At 39.8% G+C, this 26,794-nt stretch overlaps 1 protein-coding gene across 1 annotated transcript in view; it reads right to left on the bottom strand.

The window, feature by feature from the left end:
* adgrb3 (adhesion G protein-coupled receptor B3) overlaps positions 1 to 26,794 on the bottom strand; it is a 771,743-nt gene that overhangs the window by 415,897 nt on the left and 329,052 nt on the right. Inside the window, exons 5-10 of the mRNA XM_059982287.1 lie at positions 24,959 to 25,123; positions 13,953 to 14,117; positions 10,882 to 11,046; positions 7,333 to 7,434; positions 6,797 to 6,903; positions 1,555 to 1,749 (exon numbers count right to left, since the gene is read on the bottom strand). Coding sequence (XP_059838270.1) covers positions 1,555 to 1,749; positions 6,797 to 6,903; positions 7,333 to 7,434; positions 10,882 to 11,046; positions 13,953 to 14,117; positions 24,959 to 25,123 — 899 coding nt within the window. The remainder of the gene's footprint in view (positions 1 to 1,554; positions 1,750 to 6,796; positions 6,904 to 7,332; positions 7,435 to 10,881; positions 11,047 to 13,952; positions 14,118 to 24,958; positions 25,124 to 26,794) is intronic.

The raw sequence follows: 26,794 nt of genomic DNA, 5'->3' as shown, positions 1-26,794 counted from the left end.
GAATGATGAGTTGTTGATAGAGTAAATGGGGCTTGGGTGTCTGTGGTGTTTTGCATATCTAAATGATGTAATTGGTTTTGAAATTGGCAGACTGCTTCCATTAGGTTGTGGGGGAAGGGGTTCAGCTGCAGAAAAAGAGAAAAACAGGTATCTTGTTAGCTCCCACTAGTCTGAGGAACTACCGCCACATTTCTGGCAGATGGAAATACATCTCCAATAAAGTCCCTGGAAATGGCTGGCATATGGAGCTGTATTTTGTTAGGTGCAGTCTTATGGGAAAAGTGTTGGGTGGGAAAAGGTCAGATCAGGGTTTTGGTATGGACCTTGTATTTTTATTCTTTCCCTCTCAGATGCCCTTTGACCACTTCCTTCATCTTCAGCTGTGCTTTCCTCTTCTCTCCTAATGACTCACACTGATTGGTGAGGTTTACACTGTACACCATTTGGGGGAGTTTTTTTTTAAATCTTCCCTTGTAAAAGGGGTGGATTGTTGAGCTACGGAAGAACAGATCACTGGTAGTTTCATGACATTTCTGAATCTTAGAAATGCATGGGACAAGGAAGGCATTCCCTCTGTATTGTTCACCCAGATAGAAGATCAGTTGACCTTCTTCCTTAACTTAGGATGGCGAGGTAGCAAAGTGATTAGCATAATACTTTACAGCACCAGCGATCAGTGTTTAATTCCCGCTGACGGCCATAAGGAGTTTGTACGCTCCCCTGGGATCATGTAGGCTTTCTCCCACTTTCCAAAGATGTATGGATTAGGGTTGGAAAGTTGTCCGCATGCTATGTTGGAGATGGAAGCATGGTGGTACTTGTAGGCTGCCCTTAGCACATCCTTGTACTGTGTTGGTCATTGACACAAACAATGAATTTCACTCTATTTTTTAATGTATACACGACAAATAAAGCTAATCTTTTAACCTTTACCCCACCTTTCTCCACACACACGTTGTGAACCTCCTCAGGACATCTGCCTCACAACACCACCTGTTAGCCAATTATATTTTTTCCCAACAGGCAAGCTTCTTCTTTCTCTATTTCTATATGTTACAAGTGAAACAGTTAAAGAAACACTGAATTGTTCAACCCTGAATTGCACCCTTTTTCCAGGTAACAGCATTCTGGAATTTGTTTTAAATTCCCTTGGAGGATGATCTCATAGTGTCATAAATCATATAACACAAAAACATCCCCCAAGGCCTACAAACTCCATGCTGACTCATTCACAGTTGTTATTTTTAATCTCCAGCCCCCAACCATTCCCACATTCTCCCACTCACTTATATACCAAGTTACTATAGCCAATTAACCAAAATATCTGGGGCGTTCTACATGGTCACAGAGAAAACCTACAAAATCCATACAGGTTGCATCAGAAGTTAGGACTGGAATTATTGATGCAGCTTTACAAGCTGCATCCTGAGCTAACCCAATTGAGTCTGTCCAACCCAATTACTTTCTATTAGTAAAGAGAAAAGCCACCTCCAGAATCTGCTTCGGCAAAGTCTCTGTCTACTTTTCTATACCAATGTAGACAAAGGTATTTACCTGTACATCATCAGATGAAGGTATGTAACTTGCTCTTTTAAATGTGTCAGTGACGTTTCGAAGAATTTCAACACAGGCCAGGAGATCCCCACCATAGAAGTTCCTTCTTTGGGTTAAGTCCAAGAGGGTTTTGGTTACCTGAGACATCCCTTCACCTGCCAGTGTCCTCTGTCCCTTTGCAAGATGTTCCTTAACCTAAAGGAAGCACACATGTACAATGAGTTAGGATAAAAATTGTCTGGGACCATTCTTGCCCCTTTCTTCCTCTCCCAAAGAGGAAATTGCTTGTAAAAAGTGGTTCTGTATAAGCTCGTTACATTTCAGCACTGGTAACTAATCACCTTTTATGTTTAAATTACTTAGCTTATTAACACCTGTGATAACTTGAACCCACCCTCATCTCATTTCCTAACCCACACAGAGCAATTGTTAACAATTGGGAACTGAAAGCTTGTACAATTAATTCCATTCTAAAACTGAGGCTAACAACAGACAGGAAGCTTAAGACCAAGAGTTGACCATTCAAACCATTGAGTGAATGCTGAAATTCAATGAGATCATGGTTGATCTCAATCATTAGCACATGTTCTTCCCTCTAATAAATCTAATAAAAGCTGCTGTGCTCTGGTTCTCCAAGTATCAGCAGGTGGAAGTAAATCCAGATCTTTTAGGTATACAAAGGGCAAATGCAAGCAGGCTTTATCCAGTGAGGTTGGATAAGACTAGAACTACAGGTGGGTTAAGGGTGAAAGGTGAAATTTTTAAGGGGAACATGAGGGGGAACTTCTTCACTCAGCAAGTATATCAAAGAATAAGCTTTAACACAACATCAAACACTCACTCAATGTCATCAAAACCAAAGATTATTCCCTATAAAAGGAGGAAACTATGAGCCAGCTTTCATTAGCAGATCAGTGGTTGAAAGGATCAGCAACTTTAAATTATTTGGCATTATCATTCAGAGAAACTTCTCTGGGCCCAGCATGTAACTGTCATTACAAAGAAGGCATGGTAGCACCTCTACTTTCTTAGAAGTTTGTGAAGATTTAGCATGTCATCTAAAACTTTGATGAACTTTTATAGGTGTGTGGTAGGGAGCATACTGACTGATTTTATCATAGCCTGGTATGGAAACAACAATGCTCTTGAATGGGAAATCCTATAAAAAGTAGAGGATACAACCCAGTCCAGCACAGGTAGAGCCCTCCACACCAGTGAGCACATTTACAAGCAGCATCATCATCAGTCTCTCCCACCACCCAGTCTGTTCTTGCTGTTGCCATCAGGGAGGTGGTACAGGAGCTACAGGAGGTATCCACGCTGCCAGGTTCAGAAACAGTTATTACACCTCAACCATCAGGCCCTTGAACCACAGTAGACAACTTCACTCAGCCCAACACTGAACTGATTTCACAACCTGTAGACCCACTTTTAAAGACTTAATCCCAAGTTCTCAATATTTATTACTTTTCATTTATTGTTATTATTTAGTTTCTTTTTCTTTGTGTATTTGCACAATTTATTGTCTTTTGGACATTGGTTGCTATGTTTAGTTTCTCATTGATTCCACTGTATTTCCTCCAAATGCCTGGAAGAAAACAGATCTCAGCATTGCATATAGCGGCATATACAGTATGCACTTTGATAATAAATTTATTTTGAACTTTGCCCAGTCATTCAGAGAGCTTTTAGTATTTTCATATACCAGATTAAGTGAAAAGGAAATGTTCATGAAGTGTCATTTTATAATTTAAAGCTCAGAGTGGTAGTTTTCACTTAAAAATGAGCATTATTACAAGTTGGCTGTAAGTTTACCATGCAGCAATTAGGACCTCAAGCGATCATATTTAAAGATACACATCAGTTAAAATCTAATTGAATAGCACAGAACAATCTAGAAGGCTGCAATGACCTACTTTTGTTCCTATAGTCCTATACTTAATTAAATTGTACTGTACTCCTACAATTTGATGATTTGTCTTCAGCTTCCTGGCTCTAAGCTCCAGAATTCTCCATCTAAATTATCATGCTCTCTCTCTCCAAGATGTCTTTTGCTGGTTGCACGGTGGGGTGGGGGGGGGGTGAGGGGGAGGGAGTACAGGTCAGCAGACAACTGAATCATGGTTGGTGGCCTCAGAGAGAGCACCCTGGCCTTCTGAAACAAGTCATAAAACCCTAGTACGCAGAAGGAAAACTTGCAATTTTGTTGCATTTTCTCTGGAATCTGGGTTTAATCCTAAAACAAATGATTGGTTGATCAGGACGGAGATGAGAAGAACTTCCCTTGTTCATATAAAGAGCTGTAGAGGTTGAGTTACTGAGTGTATTCAGGACATAGATTAATAGATTTCAGATATTAAAAGAATCAAGGGATATTGGATTAGTGCTGGAAAGTAGTGCTTGTGGTAAAAGAACAGATAGGATATTATTCATTGGTAGGACATCACAAGGGTTTACATGACCCACTTTAACTCCTAACTTCTACCAACCATCCCACTTTCACAATGTACAAAAGCATGTTACAGGCAGTGGAGCGTGTCTGAAATTTGGTCTTTGTCCCTTATCTTAGAAAGGATGTGCTGGCATTGAAATCGGTCCAGAGGAGATTCATGAGAATGATCCTGATAATTAAGGGGTTAACATATAAGGAGCATTGATGGCTCTAAGCCTCTACTTAATGGAATTTAGAAGAATGAGGGGAAGATCCCATTGAAACCTATTGAACAGTGAAAGGCCTAGTGGAGAGGATGATTCTAATAGTGGGAGAATCTGGAACCAAAGGCAACAGCCACAAACTACCAGACGTCCCTTTAAAACAAGGATGAAGAGGAATTTCTTTAAACAGATGATGGTGAATCTGTGGAAATCATTGCCATAGATGGCTGTGGAAGCTAAGTCATTGGGTATATTTAAAATGAAGGCTGATAGGTTCTTGATTAGTCAGGACATCAAAGGTTATGGAGTGAAGGCAGGAGAATAGGGTTGAAAGGGATAATAAATCAGCCATGATAGAATGGCAGAGCAGACTCGATGGGTTGAATGGCCTAATTTTGCTTCTATGTCTTATGCTCTTAGAAATGTGGCAATTAATTTGTCTCACAAACAGCAATGTAATACTGAGCAATAAAACGTCTTGTAATTTTGTTGAGTGAGGCAATCAGGGATCACTTTCCTTTCATTTCTCACTCTGACTATTCTAAACACTTCATTCAGATCTGCTATTAGTCTTCTATACAGTACTCACAAGAGTACAAAGTTAGTCTATGTAACCTGTGCTTGTACTTAAATGTCTTCAAATGCACAGCCTTCTTGCTGCGGCCCTCCCCAGGTAAGAATGCCCAACTAATGGACATGCTGTGATCAAGGGTTTGGGAGGCCGGGGGAATTTGCAGGCTGCTGTAGGCCTACAGGCACCTTCTGCCAGATGGGAACAAAGCATTTCTGTGTTCCCCACAACATCCTCTCCCCTTAAGCACAACAACAGTCAAGAGCAGGGTCAAGCCATGCAGAGCTGAGTCAGTGAGGCTGGCTGGTAGCCAAGGTATGGGAAAAAGCGGCCGAAGCTTGTAGACTCAGCCAGTCACATCATGGGCACGATTCTCCCCATCAGTGAGGACACCTTCAAAAGGCAGTGTCTCCAGAAGGCAGCATCCGTCATGAAGGACTCACCCCATTCAGGATATGCCCTCTTCACATTCTAGCCATCAGGGAGGAGATACAGGAGCCTGAAGAGGCACACTCGATGTTTTACAAACAACTACTTTCCTCCACTGGCATATTTATGAAGTCTAGCAATCCATGATTATTTTGCACTCTTTCTGCACTATGTTCTTATAGTAACATATAGTAATTTGGATGCCAGTAGCTATCATGATGTTATTCTAGTTCAGAACATCCTGGAGTTTGGAGTTCGATTCTGGCACTATTCTCTAGACATACCATGGTCGTTGTAAATTGTCCTGTGACTAGGTTAGGGTTAATCAGCTTTGGCGGGGGTTGCTGGGGGTGCATGGCTTGAAGGACGTGAAGGGCCTACTCCGCACTGTATCGCTAAATAAAATTAATTTTTTACGTTAAAAATGTTGCTACTGCAAAGCAACAAATTTCATGACATATGTCAGTGATCGTAAACCTGCATCTGATTCCCTTGAGACAGGAGGTGCAATGCTTAACATTTTATCCATTCCTTATCTATCTCACAGGCCTCAAACACTCCTCTAGGGAAGCAGTTGTTTATCAGAACCTCTTTAAGTTCAGCATTGTGTACTTATTGTCAATGATGCTTCACCTTTGCATCGGGGAGACCAGAAACAAAGCAGGTTGCTGTTTTAGAGGAGCATCCTCATTCACTCTGCAATTCTGATCATCCTAAGTCCCGACTTAGGGTCTCAGCCTGAAATGCCTACTCTTTATACCTCTATAGATGCTGCTTGATCTGCTGAGTTATCCAGCATTTTTTGTGTGTGTTACTCTGGATATTCAGCATCTGCCAAATCTGTTGTATTTATGACCCTGATCATCCAATTGTTTTTCATGTTAATTTTGTCTGAGTCTTCTGTACAAGAAAGGTTAAGGAACAGGTTTTCATTATCTATTTGGCATCTATACATAGCACTGAAGCATAACGTCAGATAGTAATTTTGGCTTGCCCTTTAAGCATATTTTAATTCATTATTTGTCCCACAATTACTATCTATCCCCATCGTATTCTGTCACTTATACTGCAGCCACCACATTGGTGACATTCTGCTTCATTTCCTCCTCCTCCTCGCCTTCCCCTGCACCTTAAAGCAGGTAGCCAAGAAGTTCATCCCTGACTGGCATTGTAAATACGTTGTAGATTGGTAGCTGTCCACATGGAAGCCAAGGAAACTGAACTTCAGAGGATGAGTCACTTTTTTCAGCTGTAAAGAAACCTCACAGATGCCTCTCGACTTGCTGAGTATTTTCAGCATTACCCGTATTTTGGTTGTCTAACTGAAGTCAGTATCTTATCATTTGGTAGATTTGTATTGTTTTCATTCAAGGATTTAACAACACTAAATGGAAATTGTTGTATTAAATATCCCTTTTTGAAACTTGCCTAATCTACCTTTCTATGTGCTTGTTCAGAGCTGCTAAACTGCCACATTTTGTGAAGATGTTCCATAGACATCTAGCATCAGTCAAAGATACAGAAGAACTGCTCCATTTTTTGTCACTTTCAATAAACAAGAAACACAGCTGCTGACTTTGCACCTACTGTATGCTGTAAGTGTTTGTACTCGTTGGAGATGCATCTTGCAAAGCTGGGCGTCTCCCAGTAAGCAACTCCAGTACGATCAAGGGAGCAGCGTCTACTGGTGGTGCCTGTAAGCCACAAAATAAATCGTTAAATGGAGAGGAGGTGATATGATGTCAGTTGAACACAACCACCATCAGATTTCTGAATGGATAATAAATCAAAGAATTCAATCAAACTTGTTAGTGTTTGCTTTCTTTTGCACTACTTATTATACAGTAATAGTAAGTTATACTATATTTCAATGCACTGCTGCCACAAAACTATAAATTTCACTGACAAACGCCAGTGATAATAAACCTGATTCTGGCAGACACTGTGTCAGATCTATTATTTATTACTTACTTATTATGGATAAATCATGTGGTCAATGAAATCCTTTCCTCAAAGATACTAACATTAGACAAATAAAAGAATACTTCACCTTACTTTCTAAAGGAGAGTTTTGGACATCTGACAGCATTTCTCATTTAACTAAACAGGGTATTTCACTTTACCTGTTGCATTTTGAGGGCACCGATTGAAAGCAAAGTCCCCAGCTGCTGTCCTCCTCCACACCATTGCCATCAGATAGTCTTCAGGACAAATCTCATAAGGTGCTGAAATCAAAGATAATTTATTATCAACAGTTAGCATCAACCCATTGCCATTCAGAGCATCCAACAGAAATGAAAGATCATGGCTTTTCTGAAAGATCAATCCAACTACACTTTTGACTTTTCTGACTTTGCTCCCTGAAACATTCTCCCCGTTCAATTGCTTATTTAATTCCTTCTTGAGCATTGTCAATATGCTTTCAGCCATCTTAGTCATATCATGAACTGCAGGGAGAACCAAAGCTCTCCAGTGTTAATTTATGGCTGCTTTCAGGCTTCCCTGGTTTGTCAGATTTGTCTTGCTCAGATAAAGGGACAGCTCTGAGAAAGCTACTATTCAGCACCTTGAGCAAACTGGCCGAGGGAGGGCCTTCTTGACCCCTTTTGAGTGGGGTCAAAAGAAATTCTCCCAAGTATAAATATACAGAATGATGGTAGAAAGAGGTGGTCAGTGACAAACATGTGTTTTCCAAAGCTCTGATTTGGTAAACAGGATGCCCAACAGCAACAGGTGATGCATTCAGATCAGATGAGGAAAGGAATAGGGGCCACGATTTGCTCACTGACATGGATTAATCATTCACCCGACAGTAGCATACTTCCCCTTTGGGAGAAGAAATGGCAGCCTTGCAGGCGATCTTTGCTTCTCATTTGGATTGACTAAAAAATTGTTTGGTGAGTATGGGAAAGGTAAATAGTTTACCCTGACAATTCAGAAAACAGGTAGTTGAAGAGGGAAGTCAATCTGAAATTTCCTCTCTTCAGCCCCAAGAAGTAAATGTACTTCCTGTCAATATATTTACATATTAAATAAATGAATATAAATAATATTATTTGACATCCTCAAAACAACAATATATAATTCATCTACTAATATGAGATTTTGTTAAAGGTAAACACTTGAATCATATGGTACAAGATGCCATTTGCCCCATCAAGGTTGTGAGTTCTTTGAAAGGGTTATAAGATTAGTGTGATCCATTCGTTTCTTTTCTACTGTCTCTCTGTCCAATAAGTATCTTCCTGTCCAATAAGCATTGATCTAATTTTCTTATAAAAATTACAACCAATTCAACTTCCAACACCCTTCAGGGCTGTGCATGAGGCATATTAAAACTTGACAGAAAAATGAAGCATGATGTGTAATATAATCAGATGAAATGTTGATTAACTTTATTGAATAACCGAACCACTCTCTGATTCTGCAGACCTGTTCATTGCAAAGAATCTCCAATTGTAGTGTGTCACAGAGTCACATCATCAGCAACCAAAAGGTTAAATCAGAGAACAGACATCCTATAATTGTCAACTTCAAAGATAGTACAAGAACACTGTTAAATCAATAAAGGAAAAAGCAGGGTTAGTCATTGTTCAATGTCAATTGGAAATGACTGGGCAAGGCAGTAATTGTGGACAGATGGCCATTGCTACTCAACATCTCATCTCTCTGATACACAGTGCAGCACCAACACAGCATATATTTCATCAACTCACTGCACCAATCAGTTCTACAGTGGCAGTTGAATGCTTGCTGATGATTAAAAGAAAAATCACCGATGTATTTCAAATGATTTCATACACAGGGAAGAAAAAGTTTACCAGGGCACAAAGGCAGACAAGGCCATCCTTCAGCTCTTCCAAAAGAGCAATACTGATATATCGTCATAGAAAAATGAACACCAGTGGCTGCTCTGTATTTGGTTCCATGCCACTGAATATTCTTAACCAGTAAGAATCCATACCAGGAACTCAGGAGGCCAGGCAGCATCTATAGAAAGGACTAGAGTCAACCCTACATAAGGACTCTAGTTTTGACATCCACTAAACTTCCTCCTACTGTCAAGTGCTCATTGCCACTTTGAAAAAAAATTGTTCCAAATTTATACAAACATCTGTGTGACAAATTTCTTCTTGACATTACCCCAAATCAGCTTCTTCCCAGTTTGTTAGGTCCCCTAGGTTTCAGTACTTTCAATCAGAGAGTACCTACCTTAAGAAATCCATACATCAATTGAAATTCCTAGATTAGATTAAAACAGTTTGGGAACTAAAGAGAACAAAAGCATGATTGATGTTACTTATCCTGCTGATGGACCCAGTATTGTTCTGATCAACTTTCAATGCACTCTAGTTCATCTTTCCTGAGATGTTTAACACACTCAAAATATTGAAGGAATTCAACAGGTCAGATAGCATCTATGAAGGGGAATAAACAGTTGACATTTTGGGCAGAGATCCTCCATCATATTTCTCTCCATAGATGCTGCTTGACCTGCTGAGTTCCTGCAGCATTTAGTGTGTGTTTCTCAAGATTTCCAGCACTTGCATGCCCAGAGTCCTATGTTCTTGAGATGATTATTGCCATGCATGGCATACTAGAATAATTGGTAACTTTTTTTTATCCCCTTATGGACACTGATGTTATAACACTCCAGCATACATTGCAAACCCCGGTGTATATTATCTGACACTAATTGCTGTTTTTTTTGTATGATTTGCTCTTAGGAATCATAGACTACTGGGAGACCAGCATTTACAGCTGCCTCCAGGCAAAGTGGAGGCCTGCAACAATGTAATTGGAATTGCTAGAGGACTCCAGTCACGTGTGGACCATATTGCCTAAGATTGATAGGTTTCATCCCGACTGAATATAGAAGTAATCTATTAGGTTTCCTATTCATTACTGATTCACTACTGTCTGAAAATTTAGCTCAGTCTCAAACTCCCACAGTGAGATTTGAGCTCAAGAGATGAAGAGGGAAGAGTTTTCATATGAGGGGCAGGCCAGCAGTTGCCACTAATCTTGATGGAAAATTTTTTGGAGAAAACACTTCACTGAGAAAGTTGTGAGTAAAAGAACACAGTATCAAGTGGAGTTGTTGAGGCAGAGTATTGAATCTGTGAAGGAGATGAGGATAATGATAAGCATGAGTGAGAAGAAAGAGAAAAACCATATTAACTGGGCTGATGGTGCAGGGTGGGGACGCAAAGGATGGCAAAGCCCAACTGGCCAACATCGTTTGCTTTTGTGTTGCAGACTTGTTGCCTCTGATGGTAATGAGAGATGCAGAACCACAAAGGACCTATTAAAAGCAATTCCTCTTACAAATGCTCATGTGTAGGTTACTGGATCATATGCTTTTACTGATGCTCCTTGGGTGATAAATATGGGATTGGGCACCATGTCTGTTTCCTCCACTCTTCTTTGAATATCTCAACGCGATTTCTTTTACATGCACCAGTTGCGGCAGAAGGAGCCTTGGCTTGGCATCGTTGCCATCCTAATGCTCCTTTAAACCTGGAGTCTGCTTAACTTTTCTGTACATTTGCTGGAACAGGACTTTAACCAACAGGCTTTGGAAAACAGATGCAAGAAAACAACTGCTGAGCTACAATCAACTTGAAATCCACCACAGGTGTGACTGATTGCATAGAAACCTTTAGATTTACCTGGACACCTTTGCTCACTGCACTTCTGAATCTCTTCGCCCAGTCCTTCACAAGGCTGTCCCGTGATGACCAGTCCCTGGCACACCCGCATTCTTCTCTGCCAGCCACCATCACATGACTTTGAACATGCACTCCAGTGACCCCATGGATTCCACTTCCCATTCTCTTTAAGTTGAAAGAAAAAAAAGAGGAAAATGAAGCTGAATTAAAACCTAAAAATTAAAAATATCTATCTAATATAGGCTTTTAAGGAACTTGTACAGTGATTGTTCCACCATCCAGGCCATGCCATTTTCTCTCAGCTACCATCAGGCAGGAGATATAGAGGTGTGAAGTCACACACACTAGCTGCAAGAACTGTTACTTCCCTTCAACCATTCGATTCTTGAACCATCTGGCATAACCCCAATCAATACCTCAATATAGCTACACTACAACCAGTGCTAATGAAGAGCCTTGGCCCAGAGCAATGACTGTTTATTCTCCTCCACAGATGCTGCCTGACTTGCTGAGTTCCTCCAGCATTTCATGAATGTTGCTCAAGATTTCCAGCATCGGCTGAATCTCGTGCCTGTGACTATTTTGACCACTTTGCGATACAATGAACAATGGTTTGCTCAGATGTTTTCTTTCTTGTAAAACATATGTATAATGTTTAATTTATATTTTTCTTGTGCAATATTGCTGAAAGTAAGTTTCTCATTGCACCTGTGCACAAATGTACCTGTGCCGATGACAAAAAAAACTCTATTCTGACTTTTGTCATTGATCTAGAAATTTGAGTGACTTAAAATCTGCAGAAATGGACTGAAAAACCGCTGAAGGCGAGGAGGCTGCAATGCAACAGGGCTAATGTTCAGATGATGAGCAACATACATCATGTAATTTTCTGTCTGTGTCATTATAAGAGTAAAATCTCTGTGCTTTTATTATTCATTGGACTCTATGCCCTTGTTCCTTTTCTTTTGCAAGTGAAAAGACAACTCAGCTGTTTGTGTAAGTAGCTGTCAGCACAGAGAGGAAAGCCATTAGAGGGCCAAGCCATTTCACTTCTGATTGGCTTCATCGCTGCAGTAACTGAATTGCTCTACCTCAAGATTTCTGGGTTTGAAGTCTTGCTTCTACTGGCTTTAAGTGTGAATACACTTCAAATGGCAATGTGGCCATCTTCAGCTCAGTGATGGTTTTGACCATGGTGATAAGCTTCCATTTGGCACTGGGGTGACAGCTTCGCCACAGAGAGCATGTAAATCACTTGCAACAAATCCTTGCAATGACGAAGTGTATAAACTTCAGTCCATTCTGAAAATTAGAGCCGGTATGGTAGAACAGCAGTTAGTGTAATGCTATTACAGCACCAGTGACCTGGGTTCAATTCCACGGCAGTCTGTGAGGAGTTTGTACATTTACTATATGACTGCATGGATTTTCATTTGGGTGCCGCAGTTTCCTCCACATTGCAAAGACATAGGTTAATTGGTCACATGGGTGTAATTGAGCACCCATGTGGGCTGGGGCTGGAGTGGCCTGTAACCATGCTGTAACAGGGTGCCACGCTGAGTGTAGCAGTGAGTACAACATACTATTGCACCAGCTGTAAGACTGAAATTCAATTCCTAGCACTGTCTGTCAGGACGTTCTGTCTGTGACCACATGGGATTCCTGGATTTCTCCAGGTGCTCCAGTTTCCCCCCAGACGTGCCAGTTAAAGTTAGCAAGCTATCGGGATGCTGCAAGTGTGCCGATAACTGTGGGCTCCCAGCACAATCCTCATGATTTGATTTGATGCAAAATGATATATTTCACCATATGTTTCAATGTACATATGGAAATTAATGCTTTTTAAAATCTTTTTATCCTGTACCTGTACATAAAATAAAATATATAAAAAATATATTTTATTCATAAGAGCAGCATTGAATGTCAAAACCTGAAACAGCGGTGCTACGGTGTAAAGGTGAAAGACAGTGTATGGTGACTTTTGATGTGATTATGTCTCTCAGCAGTATTGAGCTGTTGGGTGATATGTTCTTGTCACCCAAGTGCGTATCACATCATTAGTCTGTGTAGTATTAATATATGGTGACAAGTGATGTCATCAGGAATTGCTGCATCTGATTCCTGCTGGGATTTACAAGTAAACATTTGGTGATCTCAAATTCAATTCTAGTCTGTTCAGTCCCAAAAGTTGTTTATTTTATCATTGTTTTATGGAGAGGGCCACTGCACAGGATTGGAGAAAGCTGCAGAGCATTGTAAACTCAGCTTCCCAGCATCAAGGACATCTACAAAAGGCGATGCCTTAAGAAAGCGGTATCCGTCATTAAGGACCCCTTTCACCCAGGACAAACCCTCTTCTTACTACTACCATCAGGGAGGAGGTACAGGAACTTGAAGATGCACACTCAAAGCTTCAGGAACAATTTCTTCCCCTCTGCCATCAGATTTCTGAACAAGCAATGAACCAACCCATGAATACTACCTCACAATTTTTGCTCTCTTTTGCGCTACTTATTTAATTAAAATATATATATTGTATTTTTGTGTATTGCAATGTACTGCTGCCACAAAGCAACAAATTTCATGACACGTCAATGATATTAAAACTGATTGTGATTCTTACAGTTAATTATAGATTGACAGTGTATAGGGGATATGAGTTAAATCAAGATGATAGACAAATCCTTCTTGTTACAAGATCCATTCTGGATACAATAAATTCTGTGTTTTACGACTCTACTTGACCCGAGTTTTACAGGATGCCTTTCCTTGTCCTCTCATCCTGTGGATTGTCATTGGTTTCCTTTCTCAGAAAAGCACATTGCTGAAGCTCTCCCTCTGCTGGAAATGTTTGTAATTACACAGGATAGTCAGCACCATTGGTGGAATAATTGTCTCACTGCAGATCACATCCCAAATACTCTCTTTCATTTCAGAAATGATATACAGGAGGCTTGCCATAAAATCATGTTTTGCTTTGTTCCTCTTGTATGCACAATAACCAATAACCATCTGATTTTATTCTCACAGTTGGCAGGAAATCTGTTACTGTTGGGGACAAACACACCTACCTGTGCATTCAGAGTTAAAGCATTCTCTGCTCTCAGCCCAGTGGCCCCTGCACTCAGAACCACCGTGAGCAGCAGCAGTGCATTGCCGGGTTCGCTGCTGTGTTCCGTTGGAGCAGGTCACCGAGCAGTCTGTCCAAGGACTCCATTCTTTCCACTGCCCATCCACTGTAAAAACACAGTTACAAAAAAAGTAATTTCCAACCAAATTACTGCCAATTAATCCTACCAGAAACAGTAAATTAACCTCATTTTTTTTGTTTAATCTGTTACATGCTATGTCATCTCTTCCTCTAGCATAGCCTCCCTCTGCCATTGTATATGCAGTGTTTTGTTTTTCATACCATATTTATAAAAAGAAAATTGAATTTGATTATTTTTTTCTCTGTTGGACCCACTTTAACTAGAAATGATAGATGTTTAGCAAAAAGATTAAAGCGGCTACAATTTTTTTTCTTCAGGATAGGAAAGGTTAAGAGGAGACTTCATTGAGATATCAACTTTTATTTGCTAACAGTTTTCTGAAGAGCACTGAAGCATTTAATTGTGGCAAAGGGCTCCAATTATGTGGATAAACTGGACAATCTGGGATGGTACTCTTTGGTGTGAAGAGTGTTGCTGAAGATTTTGGTAGAGATCTTTAAAGGTAAGGAGCATTGAGTAAATAAAGAGAAATTATTTCCATTTCTAGAGTGGACACAGAATAAAAATGATCAGCTGCTAAAGAAACAGAAGTGATATTTCCAGTTTGTTTCATGATCACAGTGGAGCATTATGAACTACAGATCCTGGAGACACAGGAATAGATGCTCCAGCACTTGCGTCACATATACTGCATATTCCCTTACCTAGGAGTCAACATATATTTCCATGATTTATCATAACTGAGAATTCATTTGAAAGTCTGTAGATTGATGTTGTGCTCTATTAGTTTGTGGCATGATATAATTGACCTAAAAAGCTCATTAGCAGCTTTAATTATACCTCCTTTGTTAAAGAAAAAGATATCACTCTCTTCCTCAGTCATTCAGCAGTGTCATGGTACATGTTAAAGAAACCTGAAAATTAGACATCAAAGCTATCTAGAGGATTTTCTAGAATGGCAGCAATCTGTTGAAAATTGGAAGCGTGTTCCAAAACGGAGGACATTAGTGACTAGTTCAATGTAAAATTTGCAAGGCAAATATTCCCAATTAAGCTATCATAATGTCAAAGATAATACATGGGGGAAAAATCAAGCTAATTAAGACAACTATGTTGACAAAGAGAAACTCAAGGCAATTATGAAAGCAAATGCAGCACTTAGAGAAGATACATGCATTTCTGTCCTACCTCTCAAAATAGCATTGTGAGAACCACTGTCACACAGTAGAGGAAGGAGGCATGCCCCATTCCCCGCAGTGATGCTTTGACATGCCACTTGAGGTGCGTTGTAGTTTCTAGCCCTCCCATTTCTGACAAAGCAGTGTCCCATCAGGATTACACTGCTGTACCAGCCGAGATTTTTGAACTTGGCTTCAGAATGAGAACCAAGGACCCTCTGAGTCAAGAGTGGGGAATATATCACCTGGCTTATGCCAGGAAGCTATTTATCAACTTCAGCTCAGCATTTAATACAATCATCCCTCAGAAGCTGGTGGGTAATCTGTCCTCATTGGGTCTCAACACCTCTCTCTGTAACTGTACCTTAGACTTCTTGAGAGGAAGACCACAGTCAGCCCTGATTGGCAGCAACATCTCTTAGCTCCATCACACTGAACACCAGCACCGCACAGGGCTGCATGCTCATCTCACTGCACTGCTAGATCCAGTTTAAATCAAATTCACTGATGACACAGCAGAGGGCAGCCCCATCAACAAATGTGTACAGACAGAAGGTAGAGCAACAGGTGGACTGGTGTGACTACAACTTGAGTATCAATGTGGACAAGACTAAAGTGATGATTGTGGACTTGAAGAAAGTCCAGGCTGACCACTCCTCACTGCACATAAAAGGCTCCTCCGGAGGGAGAGTCTGGGAGTGCACATAATGGATTATCTTATCTCAACACCACTTCTCTAGTCAAAAAAGCCCAGCAACCTCTCCACTCCATTCACATTCCAACCAATTTTTACAGCAGCACCTTTGACAGAGTCCTGACCAGCTGCACCACTGTCTGGTATGGAAATTGCATGGCATCTGACTGTAAGACCCTAACAAAATATTATGGGGATTGCTGACAGGATTATCGGGGTCACTCTTCCATCCATCTGAGATATTTATCAGGAGTTCTGAGTACACAGGGTGTCTTAGCATTGTCAATGATCCCTCCCATCTGTCCCATAATCTCTTTGGCCCCTACCAGCATGTAGAAGGTACTGTAGCATTAAAACAAGAGCTTTTAGGATACTTCCTCTCGACTATGAGACTACTGAACTCCCTGCCACCACCCAGGTCTCAACATGTATGAAGCGCCAGTAGCGTTATACGGTTTACTTTTTAACTTACATCAGGAATGCATCTTATGCTAAACTTCAATCTCCTGGAATAAATTTTATTATTTGTTGAATTATTTGTGGTAACATTACATTGCGTGTGTGTGTGTGTGTGTGTGTGTGTGTGTGTGTGTGTGTGTGTGTGTGTGTGTGTGTGTGTGTGTGTGTGTGTGTGTGTGTGTGTGTGTGTGTGTGTGAGTTATATGTACTGTTTTACAACTTAGCCTGGAGGAACATTGTTTCATTTGGCAATATACATGTATACAGTTTAATGACAATAAACTTGAACTTATACAAAGATGATCATACAGAAACTGAGATTGGTATATGGGTAGGTAAGAATCTTGAGCAAAGCAGGACTGAGAAATTTTGAACTAGATAGTCAGGTGTGCATCGCCCATTTTTAGGACACTGAAAGTCCTCCAATATATTTGGCAGCAAGCTCAGTGATGTCCATAACAGAGATAAAGGCCAAAACATTTCAAGCAATAGCCACATCAGTAACAGATTCTGAAATTCAGAAGAGCTCTGACTAATATACTGGTGCATCCTGCGGAAGGTGAACAAAAAAATCGAGGCAGTCAGGGACCCTACTCAGTGTTCTCCAGAACCTAAGACCATGAGAAGCAGAAGTAGGACCTTAAGACATAGGAACACAATTAGGCCAATTGGCCCATCAAGTCTGATCCACCATTCAACATGGCCGATTTAGTTTCCTTCTCAACCCTATCTTCTGCCTTCTTCCTGTAACCTTAGATACTCTTACTAATCAAGAATCTGTCAACCTCTCCTTTAAACACATCCACTGATTTGGCCTTCACAGCCACCTGTGGCAAGGAATTCCACAGATTCACTGTGCACTGGCTAAAGAAATTCATCCTCGTCTCTGTTCTAAAGGCACATCTCTGTAGCCTGTGACTGTGCCCTTTGGTCCTAGACTCTCCCACTATTGGAAACATCCACTCTATCTCAGACTTTCAATATTCAACAGGTTTAAATGAGATCACCCCTCATTCTTCTGAACTTCTAAATTGCCTAAACCTTAACTTTTCCATCCCCTAGCTTGTGGTGACATACAAATCAAACTACAGCAACTTATTTAGTGATTGCTGATGCTACCGACTCAACCACATGTAGGTGCATGGGAGCTGTATCAGTCATGTTCATTCCAAGAAAATCACCACATTCATTTGGAAATATATCACCATTCCTTCACTAAACGTAGGTTCAGGTCCTAGCTACCAGGACAAAAATATTCTTCATGATAAAACTACTGTTGTTCCAGAAGGTGGATCCTCACCTTTTTCTCCAAGGATGTTAGAGAGAGGCGTTAAAATGGTTGGCCAGATAGTTTGTGACTATATCTTGCAAATTCCATGGATTCACCACCATCGGGCTAAAGAAATTTCTCCTTATCTATAATACACAGATACTAGCTTTTCCTGCTTCTCACGTCTGGTTGATCTCTTGGCTCAGCACCAATTTCCCCATTCTGATGTCACATTTCTCATTCCCTTAACATCTAAAACTTTAACAATGGCTGTCTGTATGATATATACCTGCAGAGACACTGAGGTACCTAGTTCTCCTGGTTCATCTCCCTCTCGGTGAGAGAAATTTCTTCTCCTGAATGGGGGATCCCTTATCTTGGGTATATAAACCCATTTACAGATAACACTGCCACAGGAACCGTCCTCCATGCATTTGGTCTGCAAAATAGTTCACTCAGTTGCTGCGATGTGTAGTGTAGTGTGAGAAAGAGAAAAGGAGGGAGGTTCAATTAGAACATGCAGGAGGAATTGGATAAGTAGTTGTACAGGTGAGATTTGCAGGGCAATGAGGAAGGAGAAGAGAGAGGAATTATGGGAAAGCCCATTTAGGAAGAGCCAAATGTCCTTTTCCCTGTTGTTATTATTTAATAATCTTTGTTGCATGAACTTTGTCCCATGATGGGTTCAGATTCCATTGGCCATGCCATGGAGAGGATGTCCCTACATCCTCTCTTTAGTGTTGTGATTGGTGTAAAACTCCAGCTTTGGGAGACCATGTTAAGCTAATTGGGAGCTGAATGCAGCTCACAAGCAGAGGCACTTCAAGAAAAGTAGAGTGTTGCAGACAGAGAAACTTTCATTGAAAACACTGCTGTTAGACTTAAAGAGCCCTCTTGTGAAACTATTTTACTTTCTGTTTCAATATTGAAAATAACAGTGCTGTGTTATAATTAGGATGTTATTTCAAACATATAGGCTCAATCTATACGTAACACGATGCTGGAAGAACTCAACAGGTCAGGCAGCATCTGTGGGAAAAGAGTAGCCAACGTTTCGGGCCGAGACTCTTCATCAGGAATGGTCAATCTATGTGGATTGAAATTGAAAACTTTTGAAAAAAAATCCCACTCCAGGGACTTTGCAATGATGCTGTGTTTCCTACAGTTTGAGCAAACAATAAAAAAACTACAGAGAAATAACAGCCTGACCTGTTTTTATATTGCCCTTTGTGCTATAGTGATTAAAGAGTTAATCTGTGACAGCCCATCTCCTAGGAGACTGCCACACACTGTCACTAATTATCTGGTGTTAAATCACATCAAAGAGTGATTAACTTTAATGACCAGGAAACTAGGAGCATAACAAATTGGGAGCAGTGACCTGCCTCCTGATTCTCCTTTGCTACATATTTCTGCATTCAGATAATTTCAGAGATGTGAAAATCTGAACACTGAACAAAAATACTAATTGCAGGAAGAGAAGGGGGAAAGCTTTTAAACTTGATCAGCCAATTTTGAAATAACTAGTGATCCTCCAATTACATCTTTTGTAACATAATACATTTATTTCATAATCAGGCTGCAATTTGCCACGATTTTTTAATATACAAATTGTTTGTTACAAAGTCAGTTCCGGTCATTGCTGGAAGCCCATTTTTCATTCTGTCTTTATTTGCTGCTGTGGCCAAAAGCTTTAGAGTTGCCTCCTTTAACTCACTACTGAAATCCTACAGCTTTGAACTTTATCAGGATCTTTTCTAAATCCTAAAATGATTCAACTGCATTAACATATCCAGTTAACGATCACCATTGCTGATGTTAAATCTATTCTTATGCAAACAGAATCAGCAAAATCTGTCAGCAAATTGATTCATCCTCTCATCAATACCACTATTAAAACAGTTTTGATCTGTTGCCATATAAACAGTCGAAAAAGAAACCATCCTTCCACTTAAATGAGCTCTGTTGCACAGCTCCATCCGCCAGAACATACAACATTACAGCACAGTACAGGCCCTTTGGCCCACAATATTGTGCCAATCTTTTAACACACTCTATCTAGCCTAAAAACTCCCACGTAGGCATCCATTTGCCTATCTAAAAATCTCTTAAATGTCCCTAATGTATCTGTCTCTACCATGCTCTTCCCACTCTGTAAAAAAAACACTATCTCTGACATTCTCCCCATACTTTCCTCCAATCACCATAAAATTATGCCCTCTGCTATCAGCTATTGCTGCTCTTGGGTAAAGGTGCTGTCTGTCTACTCTATGTTTCTTTAGTTCCATTGGAGGTGTCTGTTCAGAGAGCCCTACACCCTATATTTAACTTAGATTAATAACCCGGCCTCAATTGAGTTGTTCAAAATTGTATGGGACTTGGATGATAGACAGCGTGAAAGCATTTCTGAGGGCTGGAAATTGGTAACTGAATGGCATAGATTTAAAATAGTTAACAGACAATTAGAAATCCAGGAGGATAAATAACAAAATGATTTTGATGCTCTACCCAAAAGATGGTGGGAACAGATCGAACAATAATTTACAGAAGAACTGAATCAATACTTTAAAAGTAAGAAGTTGCAGGCCTGTTGGGGAAATATACTTGATTTTAAGAGCTCTGTCAGGCAGCTGGTCCAGGCACAGTGGCCCGAGTAGCCTTCTTTAACGCCATATGATTCTGTAATACTTCTGTGCAGATTCAGTACACTTGGTGCAGAACCCTCTTCCACCACTTGATGCTGCCAGTTCACTTCAGAAACAGTAGCAGCACAGCCATTTCTAAAGTGTATCAAATACTCTTTGAGCTGAATATTGGCTGCCGACTTAAGCATTCTTAATATTATGCTTCCTAATGTTGATTCTGAAACATCAGTTAGAGAGACGGCATTTTGCGTATGATTCGATCTGTGACTTAACCTTCTGTAAACATGAGCTTATCCAAAACTCTGCGGCCTACATTGTAACTCACCCCTGCATTTCCTTGTTCACCAGCAAAATATCTTTTTTAACAAATAACATCTCTGCTTTCAAATTCATCTGTGGTCAAGTTTGACCCATCTCCACTGGTCCCATTATCCTCAAAGGTCATTGCCAGTTTCCATTTCCATCCAGTTTTCGTTATTCCAGCACTGTTGGTATGAATCTCTGAAATTCCTAAACATTCCGAAATCTTGCTGCCACTTCACTCCTCATTAAAACCTACTTTAAAGGTAGATCATTGGACCTATTGCACTTAATCGCCACTTTATTAGGAATCTCCTTTTCACAATCTTCTGCTGCAGCCCATCCACTTCAACATTCGACACCTTGTGCTTACAGAGATGCTTTTCTGCACACTTCTGTTGTAATGCATGGTTTTTGAATTACTGTTGCCTTCCTATCTGCTTAAGCCAGTCTGGTCATTTTCCTTTCACTTCTCTCATTAACATGCTGTTTTTCCTCACAGAACTGCTGCTCACCAGATGTTACTTGTTTGTTTTACATATCATTCTCTGAAAGCTTTTAGAAACTGTTGTGTGTGAAAATCCCAGAAATCAACAGTCTCTCAAATACTCAAACCGCCCTGGCTGACAACAGCAATCATTCCACAGTCAAATCAGCTCGATCATAATTCCTCCCAATTCTGATGTTTGGTCTGAACAACAGCTGAACCCCTTGACCATATCTGTATGCTTTTATGCATTGAGATGCTGTTACAGGATTGGCTTAGATATTTGCATTAATGAGCAGGTGTACAGATGGATTTAATAATGTGGCCACTGGGTGTATGTACCTTCCTAATCTCGCTCAAGCTCCTTGAGCTTGTGTTTTATCATTTAAAGCCACAAGTTGCCATCATATGGTACAGATGAGCAAAGTCAATTAGCACCGGCCTCAGATATTAAAAATGGAACTGAGAATCATGGAAAATCAGCACAAAATGGACAGAAGGCCAGTGAGTAGCAGTCAGGAAAAATAAAAATAATGCTAGGTATCCATCTGGCTGGCTGACTTCCCAAGCACTTCCAGCAATTTTGATGTTGATGTTGGATGGTAGTGGAATATCCTTTCCAAATTTGTGGGTGGCTCTTACAGGGCCAGTGACCTGAGTTCAATTCTGCCGCTGTCTCTTAACTAATCTGTACATTCTACCCATGACTACCTGGGTTTCTTCCAGTTTCCTCCCACATTCCAAAGATCTACAGGCTAGAAGCTTAATTGGTCGCATAGGTGCAGCTGGGTGGCACAGGCTAGAAAAGCCGTTTGCTATGCTGCTTCTCTAAATCAAAACAAATCAATTGAAGGACAGAAAGGATAATAACTTGATATATTCCAATAGAGCGTGATTTATTAAACAATAACTGCTGAAGGATACAAAATTAATTAAACTTCTGCAATTATTAACAAAGTAAGAAAGTAAGTAATGAAGGTTGAAAGGTCCTTGGTTAGTAAGGGTGTCAAAGATCATGGAGGTAAGGCAGGTGAGTGGGGTTGAGAGGAATAATTAATCAACCATGATCAAATGGTGGAGCAAAACTGATAGATCAAATGGCCCAATTCTGTTCTTATGTCGTAAGGACTTATGGTGTTATATGGAGGAGACATTTCCTTTTATAGGCGAATCTAGAGCTGGAAAGTTCCCATTTAAAAAATAATATTAATTGCATTTTAAAACATATTAATTTTTAAAAACAGGAATTATAAATCTAAGTTGATTTGCTTTATAATAATTCTTAAAATTTGGAAGTTGTAATCCTCCTAGATCAAATTTCCATGTCAATTTTTCCAATGATATTCTGGACATCTTACCTTTCCAGAGGAATTTCCTCAAATATTTATTTAACTCTTGAAAAAACTTCTGGGGTAATTGTATTGGTAATGATTGAAATAAATATTGTACTCTAGGGAATATATTCATTTTTATAGTATTTACTCTACCTACTAATGTTATTGGTAGTGCCATCCAGCAACCAAAAAAGCTATTGCAGTTACTTGGAAATCGGATTCACATTTAAGTATAGATTCTTGGAAGAAAGAAATCTATGGTTGTATTCCATTAGAAAAAATTACTTATAATTTAAGAGATAAATATGAAACATTTTTGAAAATTTGGAGCCCTTATTTACAAAAGATAGGATTAAATATATAGATGCTTTTAAGATGAAACAATTGGTTATTAGGGGGAAGAAATAAATATACATATTAAAATTATTACGAACTCCATGGAGCATGTGGAGATCTTCCAACCACCAGGCATTCTTTCTTTCTTTCTTTCTTTCTTTCTTTCTTTTTTTTCTAAGGGGCAGTTAGGGGGGAGGGGTTAAGGGGAGGGGGTATGGGTTATATACATTGTTTTTTTCATACTTTGTAATCATTTAAAAATGCAATAAAAAATTATTTAAAAAAAAAAAAAAAAAACAGGAATTATAACAGCTAACATCTGTGAAGGTGACTACAAAGCTGTACACTGTTATGGCTCAATACTGGTACTAGAGGTGGAATCATGCGAGTGTTTTATAGTCTGTAAAAGTTCAGTGTCAGTAAGTGTTCTTGTTTAACACTTGCTTAGTTGGATGCATCAGATGTTATGGTTCTACTTCACAGCAAGTAGCTGCTCCTCTCCATGACTTGTAGTGCACTGGGCGGCAACATTGCATTTGTGTTTTTTTTTAATGAGGCTGATGCTCAACACAGCATGGATGGAAAGTGTGCAAGGAGCTGGCCAGATTCGAACCTGGGACCATTTGCCTCAGAGTCTGGTGCGGATGCCACTACACAGGAAGTGAAAAAACTATTTGTAATGCTTTCAAACTATTCCAGTGCTAATCTCTCAGTCAACATTATAGTGAAACCCAATTATCTAGTCTTTGTCCACATTGTTGTTTTAGGTAACCTTCTGTCTGCAAATTGGCTGCTGCATCCCTTCCATTATAAGGCTGGAAATAATTCAAGTGTAGTTTGTTTATAGTAAAGTGCTTTTAGACACTCAAAGTCCATGTACAGTACTACGTAAATATCCATTTTCTTTTCAATTGCCCTATGAAATGAACTAGCAAGCCAATGAACTGCACTTAATGTTTACCAATAGTTTGACATCCTCCTGCTCTTGACAACTGTGAGTAGTGTATGCAAGTCTAACTGTGTAAAATCAAGATTGATTTTCAGAATCACTGAAACAGGCCCTTTTTGTCCATTTTGTCTATGCCTACTGTAATCTTTGTCTATGCAATCCTAGTTGCCTGCATTAGATCCATAATCCCACTATGTTCTTCCTCTCGAAGTACCCTCTAAATTCCTTTTAAACATTGTAATTGTATCTTCCTCCACCATCTCTGGCAGCTCGTTCCATTTAACCCTTGCCCTCTGTTTGGGAAAACTTATCCCTCAGATCTCTGTTCAATTTCACCCATTCCACCTTAATCCTGTATGCTCTAGTTCAGACTCCCAAAAAAACTCTGCCTATGCCCCTCATAATTTTATAAAGATCGATAATGTCACCTCTCAACTTCCTATATTCCAGTGAGAATGAATTCAGCCGATCCAGTATCTCCTTATATTACTGTTCTCCGTGCCTGACAACATCCTGGTGAATCTCTTCTGCACCCTCCCTATTACTACCACATCCTTCCTATGGTGCGGCAAACAGAACTTTCACAATATCTCATTGCGGTCCTAGCAGCTGCAACATGACTTCACAACCTTTGTGCACAATGTATTGGCCAATGAAGGAAGTGCTATTGAATAAAATGGCAAACTGCGTTGTTACTGAAGGTGACTTTCAGTATTGTCCTTTTAGACATCTGTGGAACACTTAGTTTCATAGCAGCTTGACTTATTGCCAGCTTTCATACATCAGCCAGTTTCCACCATCTATCACCAGCTCCACTCCATCCCTGAGGAGTGAGGCAAATGCTTTCCCTCACTAACGTTGTAGGGCAATAAATTATGGATCATTAACTATGTCTTTAATAGCAAATTTCTTCCATAACCTAAGGGAAATTATTGTTACAGGAGGCAAGGAAGAATTAGCTTTAAATTGGAGTGGAGCTACTCGTGAATCAGAAATCCTCTCACTGAAAAAGCAGTTAATGCTTTGGTTTTCATTTCACACTTGATCAATTTTAGCTGGGCACAGGTAATGGATCAAAGCACTTGCATGGAGTGAAGATATGGATGAACTGTGACCTGACTGAATGGTTGCATGGACTTAAGGGATGAATGGATGGTGCCTATGGTATTGCAGAGCATTTACAGCCTATTTTATGACTGTGTGTTGTACTAACCTGGGCACAAAGCAATGTTGCACATCTTTGTTTGTGACTCTGGCCCATCACATGCACGCCCACCATATTGAGGAGAAATGCACGACCTAGACCTTGTCCTCTGGCCTCTGCCACACGTAAATGAGCATAAGCTCCAGGGTGACCAGTCTTCCCAGATGCCATGCACTACAAAAGAGTAAAGGCAGTTTGTAAAAGCAGAGGTTAGACACAACAACAATAATATACTTGAAAAGATGAGATGAGTATCTTATGCTTACATGTGTGGCATCTACAGGCACTGTGTGTGGGGAATGTTGTTCCCTCATGGCACATACCACTGATAATGGCTCTTTGACAAACGTGAAATGAAACGAAAATGCAATCTCCCAGTTATGGGGGGGTGGGAGGGACGAGGGTAATTTTATCATGAAAATCTGTAATTTTTACTGTCAATCCAAAAAACCCAAGGAATGAATATAAAATAGTTTATAGTCATTCACTTATACAATGGTTGATGCTTTGCAGAAGATGATAACATCATCATTTTGTCAAATAAGTGAGAGTAATTTTCTTAATTTGTAACATGGTATTGTAAGTGGCGACATCAGCAGTAAGTGTGGAACGAGTGTGCACGTGCTTTAACATTATTTAGAGAATGACAACAGTCTCACAACACTGGCTTTGACAGTTACTCTCCAACTGGGTGATCTTCTATGGATCTATATGGATATGAATCAATTCTTCACAGGGAAAGTGGGAAGAACATATTGGTAATGCTCTTCACTCTTTCCCTGTGAAGAATTGATTCAGATCCACATAGATCCATGTATATAAGCTAATCTTATGTATCTATATTTATTGCTTTATGCTTATTGTGTTTTTTTAAAGCTGCATTGGATCTGGAGTAACAATCATTTTATTCTCCTTTACACTGGAGTACTGATGAATGACAATAAATATATTTGAATCTTGAATCTTGAAAACAGGTCCTCATTTTATCTCCCTGGTTGGGGAACAGTTTTGGGGAGCCCAAGGAGAAAGACAATAACTGTGTATTAGTTGAGGAGATAAAGAGGAAGAACCAAGGTAGAATCTCAATAAAAATTAAATTCATGATTACAATTTAATGAGTATGATACATTGACAACTTTTAAAATTTTATTTATTTTTCCCACAGGGACGTTGCTGACAACATCAATATTTATTGCCCATCCTTTATTGCTTGAGAACATTCCAGAACAGCATTCCATGCATCATCAATCTTCAGGCCATGCCGCTCAGAGACTTGTGCTAATATTATTTTTTATGACCATGTGTGCTATCTTAACTGTATGTGCTACGTTTTGCACCTTAGCCCCGAAGGAATGCAGTTTTGTTTAGCTGTAGAAATGTGTATGGTTGAATGACAATTAATCTTGAACTTGAATTTGTGAGTTAAGGGGCAGCTACATTGGTGAGTCTGGGGTGCACGCTGGCAGTAAAGGAGGATGCCAGATTTCCTGAAGGATATCAGTGAACCAAATGGGATTTTTTTTTATAAATAGCAATTTGGTCATTTCATGGTTACCACAAACTAGGCCATCATTTCTTTTCTGTTTTGATAACAGGATTATTTGAATTCTCAGCTATGTGCTGGGATTTGAACTCCCACTCGTGCTTATTCTATCTGGGTGAGTGAGCTCTGAGTGACTTGCTATTTATTAAAAATGAATTTAAATTAATTTTTATTTCCTGACAGGACAGGAATGGACATAATTATTATAAGAAGGAATTTCCTTAATATGAAAATGCTAGCAAAAATGGAGGTGCAGATGGAGTTTTGCATATTTCACACCTTCCCGAAGAACAATAATAGAT

This window comes from Hypanus sabinus, chromosome 10 (genome assembly GCF_030144855.1).
Source record: "Hypanus sabinus isolate sHypSab1 chromosome 10, sHypSab1.hap1, whole genome shotgun sequence".
Lineage (NCBI taxonomy): Eukaryota > Metazoa > Chordata > Chondrichthyes > Myliobatiformes > Dasyatidae > Hypanus > Hypanus sabinus.
Note: the sequence above shows the minus strand (reverse complement) of the source record. Positions and strands in the feature narration are given on the sequence as shown.